Source organism: Dermacentor silvarum, chromosome 9 (assembly GCF_013339745.2).
Source record: "Dermacentor silvarum isolate Dsil-2018 chromosome 9, BIME_Dsil_1.4, whole genome shotgun sequence".
In the NCBI taxonomy this organism is placed as follows: Eukaryota; Metazoa; Arthropoda; class Arachnida; order Ixodida; family Ixodidae; genus Dermacentor; species Dermacentor silvarum.
Window position 1 is genome coordinate 163,401,922 of NC_051162.1, and position 18,304 is coordinate 163,420,225.

General features: G+C 46.9%; 1 protein-coding gene across 6 annotated transcripts in view; it reads right to left on the reverse strand.

The window, feature by feature from the left end:
• LOC119464616 (uncharacterized) overlaps nt 1–18,304 on the reverse strand; it is a 62,620-nt gene that overhangs the window by 38,134 nt on the left and 6,182 nt on the right. For 4 of the 6 annotated variants that reach the window (XR_007463475.1, XR_005194481.2, XM_049656133.1 and 1 more), the window contains exons 3-6: nt 14,975–15,171; nt 14,693–14,795; nt 5,185–5,264; nt 373–589 (exon numbers count right to left, since the gene is read on the reverse strand). Coding sequence is in view for 4 of the 6 variants with exons in the window: in XM_049656133.1 (XP_049512090.1) it covers nt 373–589; nt 5,185–5,264; nt 14,693–14,795; nt 14,975–15,171 (597 nt within the window). In the remaining 2 variants the exon portion in view is untranslated. The remainder of the gene's footprint in view (nt 1–372; nt 590–5,184; nt 5,265–14,692; nt 14,796–14,974; nt 15,172–18,304) is intronic. The other 2 variants (XM_049656134.1, XM_037725645.2) reach the window with 2 other exon arrangements.

Genomic DNA, 18,304 nt, shown 5'->3' on the forward strand with positions numbered 1-18,304 from the left:
TGCCATGACTTTATTGATAGGACATGACCTCGGAGTGTAATCTGACACACAGAACAAACATGCACAATTTGACATGCGCATGATGCACTGATGTCATCAAGGTCCCAATAACAGCTAATCACGGTCACGTGGTGGCACTACAATACTAGTATGAAAGTTTCACCGTGGCATGCCGCGACATACTGCTTTTTTTTAACTTCCGTGCGAATTCCAAATTATAATTCCTACATGAACCATGAACGGCACGTTTGATTCTATCACTACAAGTTCTGGTCAGTTCCATCAAAATCTCATGACATGTTTTGGGCAGTTGTGGTCCGTTTAAGTTTGCCCATGCATCAAGATGCCGTAGGAGCAAGCGTGCCTCATTACCTATGACTGCGTTAAGCCGCACAGGGTCCAGTGCTTCCTTGGGCTGCGTGTCCTTGTTGACACCGTAGGTCTTCCCATAGAGACTCTTCCCTCGCATCTCCTCAGTGGTAAACACCATGCGAAGCAGGCGGCGAGCAAACCTACACGCTGAGTTGGGCTCCCGGACCAGTTGGTCCAGCTGCAACTTGTCGACCAAGACTCCGCTACCAATGTCCACCTGGAATAGAGAAATTGAAATTCCAGTGGACGAGAGGCAAGGAGGAAAGCGTATCGAGCTATCATGCCAACTGAAGAGCATTTATTTGATGGCACAGAATAATGCGTAACCTGCTGCAGCCAAGCAGATATGTCTGAATCAGCTGATTTGTCCAATTAATGAGGGTTGAATTAGAAAGCGTTCGCTGTAGTAGATGTAATATTGAAGAATGGTGCAATTCCATCGTGTTTTGGTGCAGGTGCAACACCAACTACAGCTGTTATTCCATGATCATGTGCAAAAAAATGTAACACACATAACTATTCAAAGACATCGGAACACACACAGCTGTTGGCGCATGTTCTTCTGCCCAGAGCTTTCTTAGGCTATTTTACGAATTAAAAACCTTTGGCTATAAAAGCAAAGCTAGCGAACCTTTACAGTGCAACCTCGATTATATGTCCCCTGGTCATGCGACTACCTGCATTTTACAACGCACTGGTTTGGTCCTGACAAAGCCCCCATAGAAATAATATATTAAAAACCTCGATTATACAACACAATTTTACGCCGACCACGCCCCGTACGACACCTCGCTGGTACCAGCCGAGAAAAAAAAATACCTAAGCAGACGCAGGCTGGCACGTGAGCACACTGCAGCCAGCTGATAACAGGTGTACAATACCGTATTTACCCGAATGTAACGCGACCATGATTGCAACACGAGGGGCGACTTTCCAGCCCGCGAAATAAAAATAAAACCACGAATGTAATGCGAGATGATCGGTAAAAGGAATGGTATCTTTATTCAAGAAATTGCAATTCGGAAACGAATTCTCTTCACTCATCATCGTCGTCTGAAGAGACGGAGCTTTCTTTGGACGGTATTCTCAGGCGATCACTATCATATATACAGTGAAACCTCGTTAATACGTACCTGCTTATTGTGTAATTTCGGTTTAAACGTAGTCACGAAAATTCCCCCACCCAGCCCCCATTGAACCCCATGTACTGGCTGACCACTTAAGCCGTAGTCGCTCATTGCCCACCAAACGGTTAGTGCGTACTATTTTTCTTTCTTGTTCTACATGCACAGGCACAAAGTCTGCAAAATCTCATGTGCGCAGAAGTTCGATTCTCGAGGTGCGACACCCGGACGACAGTCACCAGTGACAGTGAACTTAAAACATGGCCACCATGATGTATTTCCTGCTCATACAGCTGTTGCCGATTTGCCGCGCACAAAAGCATAGCCTTCGAGTTTAGCTCCCGGTAAAGCGAAAAAACCGCCGGTAGAGGGTGCGAATTCACTGTCAATATCGAATCCAATTCAAGTAGTAACCACGCAGAAGCACATTTTATTGCGAAGCGCATTTCTGCCGTCACCGTGGACGTCGCTTTGAGGTTCCATATAATGCCCAAACACGGCAACATCGTCGCTGCACCCCGTACGCTGTATGTGTGAACCAAAGCTTGCAAGGGTCAGCCGACTCAATCTCGTGCGCACGAGGAAGAAAGGCGGGGCGGGAGTGCGCTGCTTCTGTCGGGAGCGATGCACGACGGGGGAGGCGAGAAAGGGAGGGGTTTACTTCGGCGGCAGCCGCGTAAACGCTGTATCATGGCCGTATCTTGAAAGCAATCTGCGACATAGAAAAAGTGCGCGCCCGCAGGGGCCTCATCTTCAAAGCGATCTGCACACAAAGTGCAACTAGCGCCAGTAGCTTCGTATGCGCTGTGCTTTCGACGTCTAGTTCGGGTTAAAGCGAGAGAAGGCACGCTCACTGCTGCTGCCACGCCTCCGCGAGTTTCTGCAGTCATCGAGCGAGACGTGTTTATGTTTACCTGTGCGCGTGTTACACCATGCTTGTTAATTTAGTTAGTAAGCAGGGCCTCATGGACAAACTGGCTCGCGGCTTTATCGAGTTCGAAGATGCCCTCGTCGTGGCAAGTGAAGATCACTGATTTTTTTGCTACCTACCCGCAAATAAAGCCTGTCTGAGTGCGTGTGTTTGAAAGCATCGTGACGTAGTTCTTTTCTGGCCGGTAAGTAACTGCTAAACTGGCATTGGCAGTTAATTCATACACCGTTTATTGCGTACCTAAACGTCGTTCCCGGCCGACTCCAGGTTTGGCGGTAGTTTCACTTCAGCGTGACTCGACACTGAAAGCGTCCCCAACAAGTGTTTCTGACGCTGTCCTAAGCTCACTATCAGCGCCAAGAGAGCTGTCGGCCGTATAATTGAGGGGTTCGGTGCCGGGATGAGCCAAGTCTCGTGAAAGTGAAACTATCTCCAAAAGTGAGCGCACGAGACTGAAGTCATCTTCCGTACTGTCGAGCATGTTTGAGATTTAAGTACTTCTTAAAAGATTCAGGGTCAGTACCAGGCCACTTCAAGTTCCACAGAGCATGTTTGAGATTTAAGTACTTCTTAAAAGATTCAGGGTCAGTACCAGGCCCCTTCAAGTTCCACAGAGCCTTGCCGACTGGCCTCACATTTAAAGAGAGCCTGCCACTGGTCCCACCATCCACAAATCATTGACTCGTTGACGTCGAGACACCGAGCCACGGTGGACTTTCCCAGCTCCTCCGGCCATCAAAATTGCTCGTCTCTCGAAGTGGCCATCATACCGAATGCACTGCGTTGCCATAACGTCGCAAATGAACGGAGTCGAACCGCAATAAGCCTTAGGGTATTGCAGCATCGTAACCAGTTAAAAGCACAGCGAAAACAGCGTCGATTCCAAACGAAAACAAGTTCTGACTTTGATCGACATGTCTATGGAATGGATCGAGACGTAAAGTTACAGGCTGCCAACATAACACTAAAAATCGCAGGATTTCGAATATTTGTTTTAAAATGGTTAATACTGCAATTTGTTTAATTGGCCAGAAGATCGCCGATTTTTTTTTCAAGGTGAGAATAAAGATTCGCTCACATCTTCTTTAACTAAATGCTTGGTTGTCATTTTTTTTAAATAATTTAATCTACCTTCTTTGGAGCACTAATTTAACCTACCTCCCTGCACTAAGTGAAGCACCCGGCCACCTTGTAGAAGGATGACGACAAGTTTCTTGTAAAGCAAGCAAAGCTGGCGGACATGGGGTTTTCTCGTGCAAGCCAGTAAGAAGTACGTGGCAAGATGCTTGTGGCGCTCTCGCCCCAGCGTTTATTCTGGATTTCTCAAGCTGAGAGGCTGCCGCGGCAAACTTCTCGCATTTTTTAAAAGGCCCCTTTTGAGGCCACCAAAGCGATGCCTCGGTGGAGCTCGCATGTCACTTGCCACCTGTGACTCCACTATGTATTTGTTATGGCAGTGCTATTCTTAAACGACGACAGCTGCGGCTTGGATAAGAGCGCGCAGGAAGCTGAGTTAAACAGTTAAACGAGTCAACACAATGGGCAGCCGGATGGAGGAAGGTGGTGGGGAGGGGTACTGGCCTTCCCGCCATTATAGTTTTCTCACAACTGCTCTGCCATCCCTTTATTTTGATTTTTCATGCAACCCGGTTATAACAATTATCGGTTATAACAATGGAATTTTCGTGGCACTTGAATATTGTTGAAGTGGGCTCGACTGTATAATGTTCCCCATGTGAAGGCAATCACCACTTCATAGTCACAGAGCTGACCGTACAGACAATTTCAGCCACTTACATGCAGCTTTTAATAAAGTGAATTCCGACGGGCAATTTTCAAAGCACTTTTCCCAACTCTGAAATCGCTAAAATGTTGCCAATTGTTCTGCCATGTCGCTAAAAAACGTCGCTGGCCGCTAAATAGAAAAGTTTCTCATAAAACAGACAAGAAAGTCACTAAATCTAGTAACAAAATCGCTAAATGGCAACACTGCTTCCAGCACACTGTTCTGATACATTACGAATGCTTTAATTCTACCTCGTTCCATGCAATATTGTTTAAATTTCAGCACATACTTGCAACTGCCTGCGGTTCTAAAGAATTATGTAGGCATGAAGCACTACTTCAGATACAAAGTGTGAAGCTCCTGCAGTTCCTTTTGCATGCTTTGGCAATCACATGGTCACGGAATTCTGCTATTTTATAACCTGTGTAGCTGGCAAGGCGCACAAGAGCCAAGAAAGCTCTGGTATGATTTTGCAATGGCTGTTTTTGTAACTCAAGTCCAGCTGCAGTGCAAAGAACAGAGCACCGCACATTCCATGCGCCTCTGACAACGTCTATTGTTTTGCGTCATTCACTTTCTTGTTGCGCACTGCTGAATTTGACGAAATTTAGCATTTTCTCTGTGGGTGCAGTCCTAGAACCTTAGTTCCCAACTGTATGTCGAAAGAATATGAAGCAGAAATAATTCCTTGGCAGTCACTTTTGGACACAAGGCTTCGGTGCAGCTTTAGTAACACTACAGTTATGGCAAAATATGAAAACAGTACTAAGATGATTAATCATCAAAGCTTTTTAGCAGAAGACTTCATCTTAATTTTTGTGATGACGTTTGGCACTTTTATGCTTCTGCGGTTTCTTACAGTTGACCACTGACAGTTGCAAGCCGGGCCTTGCATGCGTTTCATTGCCGTTGGCACTGTTTCCACAATGTCTTGATGTATAGCAGTGCAATGTGAGTAAACAAAATGCTACCTTTGACGACTCAATATTTCTGTTGCTACCCTGCACCGTCCGGATCAGTCCTTTGAGCTCCCTTACCAGTTGAAGGGACTCTGTAAAAAAAAAAAAAAAACTCATTGCAACAACAGGAACCACCTAGTGTGCACAGAAATGATCTTTAAAAACACGATAATACGAGCCATACCGTAATCATTTCATTCATGCGAGCACTTCAATGTCTCTTGAAATACGTAAAACAGTGTGCTCTCGTTCCGAAGCTTTGTGAATAACAAACACTTGCAACCCAAGCCAACGAACACTACATGTGCATGTCATCCCTTCACACATAGAAAAAGCTCACACAACTTTTCGTATTGACAATGAAGCATAGGTTTTTTAACATTCACAAAATGAAACAGCTCAGCTGGATTTGCACAATCCAACCGCACTTTTGAAACTCTTCTGTCATAAGTGGAGAACTCCTGACCAGAGACCAAGTGTGTGGGGCTGTGCCTCTGCTTTGTGAGGGCACCAACTTAATGATTTCCAATGATGAAGGGACACAATGACAGATTCATGCCGAGCTGGAGGAATTTTCGCATGAATTTCGCAGCAAGTATGAATGCAGAAAGTGAATCACTGCTCATGCTTCATTCAGCCAACTTTCCCCATGGACACTGCCATTTCTGTTTTGATGCCTAAGCGGTGTTCCACTGGCACTAGTATACAGAAAACAATTTTAAATGCGAAGTATTTCCTGGCGAACATTTGCCACTTTGACAGTATCTATCTAGCTGCCTACGTCTTGGTGTTCTCATGGTCGTATCGTTAACTTGATATTTACCAAAATTGGCATAGTATGACAAGAGTGTGTGACGACCATAAATGATAAGTTATGACATGAATATCATGACATGTGTCATGTAGGTCATCAAACAGCTGCCTACGTCTTGGTGCTCTCATGGTCGTTTCGTTAACTTGATATTTACCAAAATTGGCATAGTACGACAAGCTTGTGTGACGAACATAAATGATAGGTCATGACATAAGTTTCACGACATGCGTGTCATGTAGTTGATGAAACAGCCGCCTAAAATGACAATGACTGAGCGAAAAAAACTTAAACTCGAGAACCACTGAAATGGGTTGGGACGTGGGAACTAAGAGAATGAAACACTAAAGGATGATGGTAGAAGTCATAGTCATGAGCATGACTCAGCAAAAGTGACAATGCCACAGCGAAAAAGGTTAACACTGAAAAACCACTGAAATGGGTTCGCGCGTGGGTACTAAGTGAGGGAAACACTAAAGGATGGTGGTAGAAGCCATAGTCATGACCTTGACTCGGCAAAAATGACAGACTCGGCTAAAAAAAAAGGGACTCATGACCTGAATGTCATGTAGGTCATGAAACAGCCGCATACGTCTTGGTGCTCTCATGGTCGTTTCTTTAACTTGGTAGGCTCCCCGGAGAACACTGCTTCGCATAACATCGATTATCTGCTTGCTTTTTATACTTTGCTGAAACTAAGAGACGTGCTCATTTTGATGTCTATCGTGTATGCCTGGTCCAAATTTATGGTACAGATAACGCAAACTTTATAAACACCCCTTGTACAGTCACTCTGGTGTCAGGTGAGCAAGAATAAGAAGAACCAAGGGACTGAATTTTTATTGCGATAGCAATTATAGGATGTTCAAGCAGTGCTGCCAATCTCCAAAGCTTGTTTTTCCCCAAGCTTGGATGAAAAGTTTCCCGAAAATTTACCTATTTTATGTTTCCAAAATGTGGTTCCTAATCAGTTTGTCAATATGATTACTGCAAAAGAAATTATGAAAATTGACTACGAATTTCAGTTTAAATTTATTCAAATAATGAAATCACTGAACTGAAATTATGTCGCAGTGCAAGTTGTTATGCTAACAAGAATGCCTCTTGCTTCAATGGACCCTGAAACGATTTTGCACAAACATACTGGGTCGTTAGGGTAGGTCCTCTGATCATGAAGTGAGAATTCTTTTTCTGCATAACCCCCCCCCCTCTTTTTTTAGATCCCGGAATAGCAAAAACGTCATAGATAGCACATTTTACCATATTCACAAGTTAGCAGCAGCGCTTTCTTTTTCCGCTGATGGCTACAAAGAAATCTTACAAGCATAGTATAGAAACAATCGTGAACATACGTGTTCGATATTTTCATGCTATGTACAGTATAGACCACTTATAATGTAACCGCTTATAGTGCAGGACCGGATATAGTACGGTCTTTTCAGACTGCCGTTAATTTTCCCATAGAACTCCATGTATACGCATACCGCTTACAGTGCAGCCGCATGAGACGAAATATAGGTTATAATGCGGCTTCTGCGGGAAAATCTCGCCGACAAGGGCGGCAGCAAGCACGCTACTCAACAAGGTGCGCCCACCGATGGGAGAGGAGATCAACGGGGGCGATGCGGAGGAGGAGCATCAGACGCGGAGCAAACGACCGGAAACAAATGTGTGCGTAGGTTATCTAGGTGACGGAGAAACCTTTTGGTCGGCTGCTTATCAGCGGTGCGTTTTGCACTGAACGCGGCTTCAGTTTCTGTGCACCCGTCGCGATGCGTGTCGTGAAGCGCGAGCAACGCTGTCAATTTAAGCAGTGCCCCGCAAATTTAGTTTGGAGCTACAGTGAAACCTCGTTAATTCGGAAAATCGGTTAATTCGGACTTATTTGGCCGCACATGGGTTAATTCGGACTACTTTTGGAGCTCGGTGAGCGAGGAGCGCCGGAAATGTGCGACACAAAAGAGCAAGAACGGCGCTAGCGTCCAACCGAAACGAAGCGGCGGAGTCCGCATCGCCACAGCCATCAGTTGAAATCGTACGTGAATGACAGCAACGCCGGGATGCTTCGAGCCTATTTGTATCTTTAAAGCCTGTATTCTTGCGTTAACCGCCGCGGACTTTTGTAACTGCGTAGTCGTCATCCACGATCGCATCAATAGTGGCCGCGGTTTTCTCCGCAGCAGTTGCGGCGAACAGTAGTTTCGTGTTTACACGGTACGCACGTCAGCCGCATGCCTAAAAAACTGCGTAGTCGCCATCGATGACCGCATAGATAGCAACCGCGGTTTCGACTGCAGTTGTTGCAGCGAATGGATGTTAAATCGTTCAGACTCGGTGCGTGCGTCGGGCGTGTGCCTTCAGCACCGCGAATTTGTCGCCGTTCATAATCGCCTCGATAGCGGTCACGGTTTTTTCCGCAGCGGTTGCGGCAAACAGTTGTTTCGCTTTGACTCGGTGCAAATCTGTCGAGCTTGAAGAGCACCGGCTACATCGCGATTATGTTTTCGCCAGCTCAATGGCGAAAATGTAATCGCGATGTGCGCGCGATAGTACAAAGCGTGTCTACATGCTTGGTCTACATGTTCTGCATACGTGCAGGGCTTGAAAATGGTTGTTTTGGTTATAGTGCGGTACCGCTTATAGCGCAGATATTCGCGACTCCGGCGACTTACGTTATAAGCGGTCTACACTGTATCAGGTTATTATCAAACCAAGCTAGTAACGGAAACAGCTACACTGTAGTTTGTAGATTGCATACATGCTTGCAGCAATGCGGCGAATGCCCATAGCAGCATCATCACTTACCGCTTCATGTATCATAATAAAATAAACAGCAAGCGAACATTGTGCGCTGTGCAGCAACGTCTGCATCTGTAGCACACAGTTTAAGTTTCACTCCATGTAGTCCAGGCTTAACGATAAAAATTGCACAGGAAAGAGATGCACGAACCCACTTGGTACAAATCAACTCGAGATAGGCAGCACTTGCATCACCGCTTGAAAGAGGAGAGACATAGCAATGGCCGCACAGTGTAAAAGTTGAGGGGGAATGCCATGGCTTGAGGGGAGGGCAATATTCAACCACTCGTACCTGTGTTATTATAGCACGCTGATACGAAATTCTAGTGAGAAAGCATTCCTTGAGAGATACCCTCTGTATCTAGGTGTATCACAGAAACTGTTTCAGGGACCCTTTAACAAATCACAAAAGACGTCAGCACGTTTATACTTCATTGCTGTCCAAAATTGTTTTACACGTATAGCAAAGTGCCAAGATTGTACGGAACCTTATTTCAATTGTAAGAAAGTTGGGCACCAGAACTCCTTACACAATGCAACAATGCCCAACAGTGTGCCACTTGATGACACGAAATCTGCTGGCGTGGTTGTGCGCAGTCGTTATTTCAGGACGGCCACGGGCAAGGCCTTTTCTCACGGCGATAGTGCTCAAGCGTTTCTTCTTTTGGTGAAACGTGTCTTTGGGACAGAAAATTGATAGCTATAAATTTTGCTAGACATTTTCTCTCACAGTACAGCGTATTTGTGTGGATACTGTTGGTTCAAGTAAAGCATTTGAGGCAGAACATTGCTTCTAATAAATGTTTGCGGTATTCATGAGTTATCAATGATTTCCTACTACTGGAAACTGCAACAACAAAAAAAGTTGACCACGGGGGCACAGTTCTTGCAAAAACAATTCAACCCTCAAAGGGTTTACCCCAGGGCATCTTCACCCTGTCATTTACTTGGCAAGATGTGCTCGCTGCACTGCAGTACGATTGAAAGAATACTTTGCATGCTAATTCAAAGGCAATTAGCAGTGACTGAAATCAAAACACGCCGTCATGTCAGACTTTTCACTGTTTCAATGTCTCAGCGCAAACTTTCACTATATTTCGACAAATTTTCCTGTTTATTTAAGCAATGCCTAAAATCCCTAGATCTGGGAAATTTCCCTAAAACTGGCAGCAACTGCGCTCGAGGCACATTGTTGGCGTTGCCATTGTCATCGTTGTACTGTCATGGTATCAAAGTACATACACAGCCCACACATGGAGGGTTAGAAGGTTCCCAGAGAGGCGCAGTGAGTTTAGCTGCAAAAGTGTTGAAGCTCCGGTGCCTAGACTAGTAGGTGTGCCGACCGGCGTAGTTCACTGCTTCTCCGCATCATGACAACAGGAGTGGCGCAACTGTCAGAGGTTTGCCGCGAAGCATGCGTCGTCTGCTACTGAGAGTGTTATTGTGCCTGTTATATTTAAAATAATAGGTTTTCACAGTAAAACCTGAAAGAAAATGGTTAAATTATGTTAAGAGAGTGCTTAACAGTGCAACGTTTCTTGTTTCAATGTGCAATTTTCAAAAGCGGTCATTTATATCGTCTATTAACACGCTCACGGCACGGAGCGCTGCACTTACAATCACGATAGTTCTCCGAGTTCCTGTAATTTCCTTAGACGTTTAAGAAGTGAAATGAAGAATGTGGGTGATATTCGTGAATACCAAGCTAGTGAGACTCCGGGACAGAGTGAAAGTGTTCCTGCCCAGAAGAAAACAAGCCGGAGGGGCACCACTTGCTTTGCGCCAAATTGTAAGTTCGGCTACAAACATGCAAGCCACACGCGAAAGAATCATTGGTTTCAATGCGCTGAGACCCAGAACTTTCCAAGAGACGTGAGCTTGCCCTTCGCCGTGCTGAAAAAATATTTCAACCCCATTAGTCATGTGCCAGCACCACTTCAAGGAGCATGTCATAGAGCGTATGACCGGCAGGAAGATTTTGCGCTGAAGATTCCGATGGCATCATCATCGTCATCATCAGCCTATATTTTATGTCCACTGCAGGACGAAGGCCTCTCCCTGCGATCTCCAATTACCCCTGTCTTGCGCTAGCGTATTCCAACTTGCGCCTGCAAATTTCCTAACTTCATCATCCCATCTGGTTTTCTGCCGACCTCGACTGCGCTTCCCTTCTCTTGGTATCCATTCTGTAACCCTAATGGTCCACCGGTTATCCATCCTACGCATCACATGGCCTGCCCAGCTTCATTTCTTCCGCTTAATGTCAACTAGAATATCGGCTATCCCCGTTTGTTCTCTGATTCACACCGCTCTCTTCCTGTCTTTAAATGTTAGTCCTAAGATTTTTCGTTCCATCGCTCTTTGTGCGGTCCTTGTTCTCGAGCTTCTTTGTTAACCTCCAAGTTTCTGCCCCATATGTTAGCACCGGTAGAATGCAATGACTGTACACTTTTCTTTTCAACGACAGTGGTAAGCTCCCAGTCAGGATTTGGTAATGCCTGCCGTATGCACTCCAACCCAATTTTATTCTTCTGTAAATTTCTTTCTCGTGATCAGGGTCTCCTGTGAGTAATTGACCTAGATAAACGTACTCCTTTACAGACTCTACAGGCTGACTGGCGATCCTGAATTCTTGTTCCCTTGCCAGGCTATTGAACATTATCTTTGTCTTCTGCATATTCATCTTCAACCCAATTCTTACACTTTCTCAATTAAGGTCCTCAATCATTTGTTGTAATTCGTCTCCATTGTTGGTGAATAGAACAATGTCATCTGCAAATCGAAGGTTGCTGAGATATTCGCCGTTGATCCTCACTCCTAAGCCATATGTGCAGCTAATGAGTGACACTGTTCCTTTGGTGGTACCCGACGCTGCGCCTTACATATTGAAGAAAATTCCTAGAAAAAGAACAAGCGAGGCTCCAACGGCACGTCAGCCATTCAAATAATCCAGAAGAGACAGCGAGCCAAACCAATGCCTCCTCGGAGGCATTGGCCAAACTTACACACGCTCCAAGCAAATATGATGCAAATGAAAATGTTGCGTGTTCTACAGGTGAAGAATGAGTATTTGTAGACAAGTGAAGAACCTGCTCAAAGACGGCCGAGGAAATGTTTGGGTGTGCAAAAAATTCAGCTTCAAGTGCAGCGGCCGCGGTTTACAGCATGACAACTGGCAGATATGCCCTGCCGTTGGCATTTTTTTTTCCTTTCGCCAGCTGAAGCGTTCATGAGTCATTAGTTGTGAGCAGATAAAATTGAAATTACGAACAGCATCATCAAGCTAATACATTGCTCGCCTGCACTTCCTTGTGACGACCAAAACTTGGCTCCTGAGCGTACTCCAGAAAAGAAAAAGCACCATACGCTACGCTACATGCATTTTGAGTGCAGTGTTTCATTTAAAGCTATAGTTGCAATGAAAGTTGCAAAGCTGCATGGTTTGCACGTGTGATCGATGTCGAGCGGGGGCTTGGCGCATGCTTTCCTGTAAAGCCGGAAAATATCGGTTTCACTACGATCAAACTATATATTTCCGCACCTACGCTCATGACAATAGCAGAATATATTCTCAAATTATGCGGTCCAATCGACGCTGTAACATAATATCTGTGTCACCATATGTCACCGCAGACGAAGAGAGCCGCTATCAACCCTAGGGCTGGTATAATGTAAAACTATTCCAATCTGTTTTTGTTGCGATAGTAATGATATGGACACTCCAGGCGTATTTCTGTGTCGCCGTCACCGTGATGTTCAATACAAAGTCCAGGGGCGATAACACCATCGCTGTGAGACTGTGAGTGAAAGTGTGAGGATGAGCCGACGAGGGTGAGCCGACGAGGGTGAGCCGACGATGGCGGCTAAATCTCACGCGCGCGAGAGAGAGGAAACGGGGACGAAGCGCGCCGTCTTCCATCGCGCGCAAGGCACTGGGGGGAGGGGTCGTTCTACTCCGGCGGCTGCTGCGTATGGCGCGGCCGTGCGGGCCCTATCTTGAAAGCAATCTGCGATAGGGACATAGTGCAAGTGCTGTTAGCTTTGTGTGCGCTGTTTTTCGCCGCTTAGTTCGCGTTAAAGCGAGGCAGCACAAAGGTTAATTCGCTCGTTGCTGCTGCCGCGCTTGCTCACTCCAGCGTTTTCACAGCGAGTTTCTGCGGTAATAGAGTCCAATGTTTTCATGTTTGCTTGTGCACGCGTGATACCATGCTTGTTAATTTAGTGAGAGAACACATGTTTACTAGATTATACGGCCGATATAACTACTATTCTTGCTGTCATAGCTGTCTACTAATTTGCTATCGCAATCGATGCTCCGCCTTTCAGGCGATACTGTGACGTTTTATTCCAAATCCGCCATTAGCCCTTCGTGATAGGACAAAATGGCTCACGCCTCGCCCATATGGGCATAACAACAGATTGGAATAGTTTTGTGTTATACCGGCCTTGGGGACACAGATGACAGCGTGCTTCACCCGATGCAGCGCACATGCCTCCAAAATATCTAGTTTGCTCACAGCGCTCTCAGCCTACTAAACCATATTCTAGTACTCTAAACACAGCCGCCCTAGCCGTTCCGACAGCAGCGACAACAGCTGGCAGTGGCCGTGCGCGCGCCTGCCACTTGCCGGAAGTGCTGAATAGTCCAGTAATTCGTGTTATACGTGCAAAAATTACAAGAAACTCTGCGGGAGGTGGCGTCGAGCAGTGTGCGTAATGTGAATGGCTGCACAATTTATCGGGGAACGAATCCACTCGCTGTTAGCGGCCATTGCCGAAGCCATTCTGGCACAGTGTGGCGCAATTTCGGTCAATTTTCTGTGTTTGGCACAGTAATTTACGTCTGTATCGAAAAATGCACAATTGGCGCAGGAGTCCCACCCCTGGCATCGCCAGTGCAGGTGACATCATGCGCGTGACCGCACCAACACCACCTCAAGAGCAGCTTCGTTCCTAGGTGCATGGTTCTCTGCTGCAGCTGCGGTGCGGTCTCTGGTGGCAAGGCATTTAGCGGGCGGTGCGGCTCCTTCCAGCGACCTGCTGCATGCGCTCGTCTGAACGAGGTCAGAGAAGAAAACCAGACCAGGTGTGCGCCAAGGCACGGTTTAGGGCCTTTCGGTTCCTGCAAGACCTCAACTCCGAAGCTGCACCACCTGGGTCTGCTCAATCTTCGCGAGGAGTTCGTCATGAAAGCCAGTCAGGTTTAGGGCCTGCGGGTTCCTGGAAGACCTCTGTGACTCGGCCTTGACGGCTCCGCTGATCCTCGTTCGGTGCATTATCACCCGCCGGTAGGAGTGTCATGCCGTCGCTGCCAGCCACCGTGGGCCAGTGCTGTTAACGCCTTCGCAGCTCAGCTGCAAAGAAAAGCACTGTCCATTGAGGAAGGAATGGCGCTAGCAAATGCTTGCACCCGTTGTGCCGACGACCAACTACACCACCCGCCGCCAACTCATCACTTCTCATTTTGTGCCTTGCGATGTGCTCGCTGTGACGACGTGGCGGAGTGAGCGAGTGATTTTGCAATGCAGAGCAGCGGTGTGTGTGTGTCTTTCGTTGTGTGTGTGTGTGTGCCTTTCATTTCGCCCATGGCGACTCGGCATCTCTCGTCGTCCGTGCCGCCGGGTTCGACCACCGTGTTGCCAGGCAGTGCTGTCAACGCCCTCGCAGAGGGAGGGGCAGTGTGGGAACGCTGACGTGAATAGTGGATAGGAGCCAGCTGTCCACTGGAGGAGGAAGTTGACGGATGCGCGAGCAGTGGCGCGAGCAACGCGCTAGCTGCGGCTGGGCGTTCCTGGGCGCGGCCGGCCGGGACTGGAGCTTTGGCCGTGGACTGCAGGACCGAAGCGTTTTCCCACAAAACATTCCTATGCACTAAGATCACAATATAGTCTACAGACAAAAATAGCCTACCAGAAATGTTCCGTGCATCCTCCAACTGCCTTGCAAGTTGATTATTTTCTTGTTCTAGCTGCTTCACCTTTTGCTCCAGTCCACAGGAACATGTCAGGTCATCCTGCAGAACAACATCACATGCCTCAAAATATGTTCACACCATTTGGCACTGCCCTCGGACTGAGGTCTGTTTCTCATCCCTTCAAGATTTGTAAACAGTGCATTGAAGCATGATTGCGATATTCAGGAGCCTATCATGTAAGCAACATGACATCACAAATGTAAGAAAAGTAAAATTACCTCCGAATCATGCCTCCTCTTTTTTGATACTTTTGAGCTTGACTCTGGCTGTGGCTTAGGCTCAGGCATCAGCTCTAGTTCTGTATTTGGTTCCGGTTCTGAATTTGCTTCTGGTGCAGTACCTAGCTCCAATTTCATGTGACACTGAGCTGCTCTGACCACATCTGCGTGCTCTTGGCCTATTCTGTTCTCACTGCCTGTAATGAACACCATATTCATTAGAAGAGAATTATGGCACACGATATGCACATAATCGAAGCACACAGGCGCTACTGGCTCGTCAAAACATTTTATGAGAGAATAATTTTGTCATTGCACAACTTCCCTGTTGAGCCACAATAAAAATGTTAATCAGAGTTTATTTGCAGTTTTTTACTTCATTAAATATTCGCAGCCCTCAAGGGCTACAAATCAAACATCCTGTATATCTACAGAACTCATTCAAAAGAGCTGGAAAGTAAGTAGCTTCACAATAGCTGATGGCAAGAAATAGGACCTTCTTTATCTAAATGACAATCAAAAGCATGCAAGTAATTTTAACATTTCAATGCATGTCTGAACAACCTTAAAGGCACCGACCACACGGAGCAGGAGATGCATGGCTCTGACTCTGTACACATGTGACGAAGGGAAAGACTACCAGAAACATGATACACTAGACACACACACAAAGTGCTCACTTTATTGCGCGCAGTATAGCGCTGCTATATTGCCCACAGCAGAACCACTAATGTTTTTGGGTTTGAGGAAAGTTTATTCTGAACTTCATTATGGTATATGCAATCTATTTAATTCATCAATATTAGGGAGAGAGAAAAACATTTATTGTTAATGAACTTCATTAACATACATGGGCGACTTCCTCGTAGGGTGGAGCCCGTAGATCGGGCCTCATTGGCTCGTGCCACTCTGCGAGCCTACTGGATCAGCCATCGCTGCTCTTGTGGGTCCAAGCTGGTCAGCGCAGTCGCTCAGGTGGAAGGTGAAGGAATATGGGAGTGGCCAGAAGGAAGTGAGCATTCCCGGGTGCAGTGATATACTGTAGGCTTTGCTCCACAGTAGGGACAGTATGAGGGATATTGTGTGGGGCGGAAGAGGTGAAGGTAAAAGACACAGGGGAATGAATTGGTTTGTAGCCGTCGCCACGCAATGGCATCTTCATTTTTTAGAGGCACAACTTTTTTTTGTTTTCAGATTGACAAACACAATGTTTGTATATACACATCCTCAAAACCAAAACCCACTTGCTTCAGCACCCGTGCCAGTAGTTTGTATGCCGACATTGTGATGTTTGCCCACAGCTTGCCACTTCCAGTGCATACGCTCATTACTCGCACGGGCAGATATCCATGCCTCCCATGCATCTTCCCTTGCGAGACACGTAAGACAGATGCATATGGCCTCACAGACGCAATGCGTAGAGAGGCACGAACAATGAGCTCCATGTGGTCGGGCCTTTAGCCACATTAAAAAAAAATTTGAGGAAAGTGCACGGAAATTTGGAGGAAGTCCCAGTTGCACGTTCACAACCACCCACGTACGCAAGACGCAAGAGTGTGCATATGTAGCAAAGCGCATGCCCACAAAGCAGCAATAGTTGGCCGGACGAAAAAGTTGAGAGGTGGATTGCTCACTGACCCATGCGGGAGCCGCTCGCTGGTTGCTCAGTGCCACCATACACGAGCTTCAGAAACTGCTGTAACCAATTAACATGCCTCCCTGCATTTGGAGCAGTCTTGGAAAATGCGCTTTTGCGAGAACATGCAAGAACATTGTGCAGAGCCTGAAAATCTGCGGGTGTGTGCAAGATGCTGCACATGTTCCTCTGTAACAGTCATGCACACTGCCACCTACAAGTTCTCCCTGCGTACACTGAACGATTGCGAATGCCCAACTACAACTGTCTGTTAATGAGAGGAGCACTGTCTATCAACGAGGTTTTTCTTGCATGCACATGGAAACTTATTCATTCCACTAGAAAGGATATAGTACAAAACAAGACCAATAAGAACACGCGTCAAGATTACTGTCGTATGTAAGTGCCGCTAGAAGATCGGAGCGGGCACCCAAGCTCCATGAAGAACGAAGAAGTGAACGGGTGCACGAGTACAGCAGCACAGGCACGGCGGCACGAGGCACTATCTCGCAGTGTTCGAACCAGGCGGGCGGCAGTTCTGAGCTCCTGGTGTAAACGAGGCGAGAGGTCCTGCCAGGCGAGACGTCCATGGCAAGGTGCGGAGGATCGCGGAGCCGAGCGTGGATGAGGGCGTCCGAGGAACCAGGGCTCCTCCTGCCAGTGCTCGAGACGCTGGCTGACCCGAGGGCCGCCGGTCCCTGAGCTGCCACACCAGAGCTGTGCTGAGCAGCGTTCGTCTGGCACAGATGTTGCTGTGCTAGATACGGTCCTCACGTGAGACTACCGCACGTGGATTGCGAGCGGCGTACGAGCCGAACCCCGAGGCCGTGCTCGAGAAGGCGTCCCCTGGCTGCTGCTGCACTCCTGAACGGGCCGAGCCTGAGAACCGAGCTGGACGGTGCCCGAACGTGTCGTCGTTAGCAGCCAGCTCGAGCACGGGTAAACCCACAGTGCCGTGACGACAGAACCGTGAGCCTTGCAACACGGGACCATTTCAGCCCGTTTAGCCTCGTGTGCTGTGTGGACGTACTGACTGCCGTTACGCAGCTTATTAACTCTCTGTACATATATTTTTAGGTTCTTTTTGATTTTTATAAATACTCCTCAATGACTCTCTGTCTTTCTTCCACATCACTGTGCACTAGCAAAAGTGCCGAATAGTCCTAAACACTACAGTTACAATACATATACAAAGCACCACAATAATGAGGCATAAACACAGCTCAGCAATGAGCACAAGCCCTTCCAGAGGCATGTCAAAGTTACCTCCTCATGCCTAGGTGTTATTCAAAAAACAGTCATGTGCACAGTCAGGATAAAGGTTCACAGGAACACGAAGACAAGTGATCAACAGTTGTCGAACAAGCGATGTCTCAGGTCTGGAGCCAACATTTGGACAAGGGGACTTGTGTTTGTAAAAATTTTACTGAAGAACATGCGCTCTTCTTTAATCAATGTTATAGAAAGCTGGCTGAAATGCTGACATATGTGCTCTCAGATTTAGCAGTGTGGCAGCCCTCAACAAACTCGCAATTAGGTTGATCGCTCTGTTTTCTTAGCATAATAACACTTTTTAGTAAGGTTTTGCAGGGATGTATTCTTGGCAGTGTTCTCACAGACGAATGCTTATGCTGCGCTTGGTCTTCCCACTGACCATCTACCACACAAAAGTGGGACTTATATGGCAGATGGCC